Source organism: Cotesia glomerata, unplaced genomic scaffold (genome assembly GCF_020080835.1).
Source record: "Cotesia glomerata isolate CgM1 unplaced genomic scaffold, MPM_Cglom_v2.3 scaffold_829, whole genome shotgun sequence".
Lineage (NCBI taxonomy): Eukaryota > Metazoa > Arthropoda > Insecta > Hymenoptera > Braconidae > Cotesia > Cotesia glomerata.
The window spans coordinates 130-3,131 of record NW_025404489.1 but is presented as its reverse complement, the minus strand read 5'-3'; the positions used below and the strand labels follow the sequence as shown (position 1 = coordinate 3,131).

The 3,002-nt window shown below is 24.1% G+C and overlaps 1 protein-coding gene across 1 annotated transcript; it reads right to left on the bottom strand.

The window, feature by feature from the left end:
• Positions 1 to 1,663: 1,663 nt before the first annotated feature.
• On the bottom strand, positions 1,664 to 2,591 carry LOC123274850. Its single transcript, XM_044742607.1, has 3 exons — positions 2,505 to 2,591; positions 2,205 to 2,403; positions 1,664 to 1,824 (listed from the first exon to the last, which is right to left on the bottom strand). Exons 2-3 carry the CDS (start codon positions 2,392 to 2,394, stop codon positions 1,664 to 1,666), a joined length of 351 nt encoding a protein of 116 aa, XP_044598542.1. The 5' UTR covers positions 2,395 to 2,403; positions 2,505 to 2,591.
• Between the last annotated feature and the right edge of the window lie 411 nt (positions 2,592 to 3,002).

Sequence of the window (3,002 nt, the reverse complement as noted above, 5' to 3'; positions counted from 1 at the left end):
GATTAGTCACTAGAAAAGGGGTTTTTCCATATGAGTACATAAGCAGTAATGATTAATTAAATGATAAACGGTTACCAGAAATTTTAATTAAACAGAAATTCAACATTTTTATTCTAAATTATCAAACAAAAATATATCAGACGAAGAATATGCTTTTGCTCAATCAGTATGGAAAGAATTTAATTTAAAAACATAAAAAGAATATTGTCATTTGTATCTTAAAACTGATGTACCTCTATTAGCTGATGTATTTGAAAATTTTAGAAGTAATTGCTTGAATACATATAGTTTAGATCCTTTGCACTATTATACAGTCCCAGGACTAGCTTCTGATGCGATGTTAAAGTATACTGGTGTAGAATTAGAATTACTAGATGATCCGGAAATTATGTTATTCATTGAAATAGGTATCAGAGGTGGTGTTTCTCAGTGTACAAATAGGTATGCATTAGCGATTAATAGATATATGGGTGATAAATTTGATTCAAATAAACCGGAATCGTATTTAATGTATTTCGATGTTAATAGTTTATATGGTGCATCTATGAGTATGCCTTTACCAACAGACTTATTTGAATGGGTTGAGTTAAGTTTTGATATTAATCAAGAAATTGATACATTTTTAAATAATACCAATGGTTTTGGGTATATACTCGAGGTTGATCTGAAATATACGGAAGCATTACATGATTTACATAAAGATTTGCCATTATGTCCAGAACACTTTTTACCTCCAGAAAAAAAGCAAACAAAATTAGCAACTACTTTATACGATAAAAAAAATTTTGTAATACATTCTAGAAATTTAAAACAATGATTAGGATTAAAATTAACGAAAATACATAGAGTTTTAAGATTTAAAGAGTCACCATGGCTAAAACCGTATATAGATAAAAATACTGATTGTATAAAGGTAGCAAAAAATGAATTTGGAAAAGATTTTTATAAATTAATGAACAATGCAGTTTTTGGTAAGACTATGGAAAATATTAGAAAATATAAAGATGTCAGAATAGTCACACGATGGTCTGGCAGATATGGTGCATCTGATATGATTTGCAAACCAAATTTTCATAGTCTTACAATTTTTGATAAAAGTATGATAATTATTCAAATGAATGTTGTAAAAGTGAAATTTTATACACCAATCTATGTAGGTTTTTGTATTTTAGATATCCCTCACGGTTTTGGAAATGCCGTAAAGATTCGGTATTTATACGGTATAAATGCTGAATGTTTACCGTAATACTCCAGTTATTTTGGCCAGTTTTTTCGCTGAATTATAACAAAAAAATTACGGAATAAATTCAAAATGTTTACGGCAATAACATACGAAAATTATGGTGTATTAACAGCATTCAAACCGTAAATGTACCGCATATTTACTGTATACTTACGGTACTATTGCAGTAAAAAACCGGAAAAGAAGGTCCCTACCAGAAGGTATTACCGGTAAAATACCGAAATTATGCTGCTTTACTACTTTTACTAAATAGCTTAAATTTTTTTTTTTTTTATAATATAAATAATCACGAATAATTTTTATGAGGTCAACAAATTAATTTCTTTATTATCATCATCATTATTATTATTATTATAATTTTTTTTCATTTTATTTAATGATTTTTCTTATAATTAATTTTTTTTACGATAAATTTTAAAATTAACAATCTGAGTTGATTGAATCGTGTTCCTCAGTATCCTTATTTTTCGAGAAATGATCATTTTTTAAAGTGTCGCTGATCCACTGCCTCATATTTAAAGCAGCGTTATTTCTATCAGTATTGTTTAATTTTCTAATTTTTTGCATGGCTAAACATAAATCTGAAAGCAAATAAAATTTATTTTGTTAAATTTTCAGTACGAACTATTTTTTTGGAAATCCATTCGCTTTACTATTTCATAAAGAGCAACATGTAACATATGATAAGAAAACTTCATACATATATAATTGGAAGAATTATATTACGATAATCAGTAGGTCAAAACCCTGATTATAAAAAAGTATTTTCACATCTTCAATACCCATAAGATATAATATTTAAAAGAAATTAATTCTTAATCCCTTTTTTTTTAATTAGGGAGTACATATATTACAGGATATTTTATCAACTTAAAATGCAACTATGGTTGTGTAATTATTTTTATTGCACACAGACCGCGTATGAATCTACCATAAAAAGATATTAAATGTTTAAATTTACTTAATATTTGTAAAACATCCGACTCTTGCAGAAGTTCCCAGTCAGGTCGTCTTTTATCCGGTCGTAAAATTAATTTCTGACGACGTTCCATCGGCCATACACTTAAAATAATTCTTCGGGCTCGCGTAGACATCCTCGGGGCATTGCATGCATTGGCACACTCAGTGTAATTCATCTTGAATCCGGGCATTATCTCAACCTAATGTAAAATTTAGAAGATTTATTAGATTTATTATTGATGTTTTTGTAATAATTATTAAATTCTTTATTGTATTATTTATTCTTTCTAAAAAGTACTACCTGTCTGTTTGAATCCGGGATCAAAATGAATTCGTTCTCTACATCATTATTATTATGATTATGATTATGATTATGATTATGATTATGATTATGATTATGATTATGATTATTATTATTATTATTATTATTATTATTATTATTATTATTATTATTATTATTATTATTATTATTATTATTATTATTATTATTATTATTATTATTATTATTATTATTATTATTATTATTATTATTATTATTATTATTATTATTATTATTATTATTATTATTATTATTATTATTATTATTATTATTATTATTATTATTATTATTATTATTATTATTATTATTATTATTATTATTTATTATTATTATTATTATTATTATTATTATTATTATTATTATTATTATTATTATTATTATTGGTCATTATTATTATTATTATTATTATTAATTATTATGTATTATTATTATTATTATTATTTATTATTGTATTATTATTATTATTATTATTATTACGCT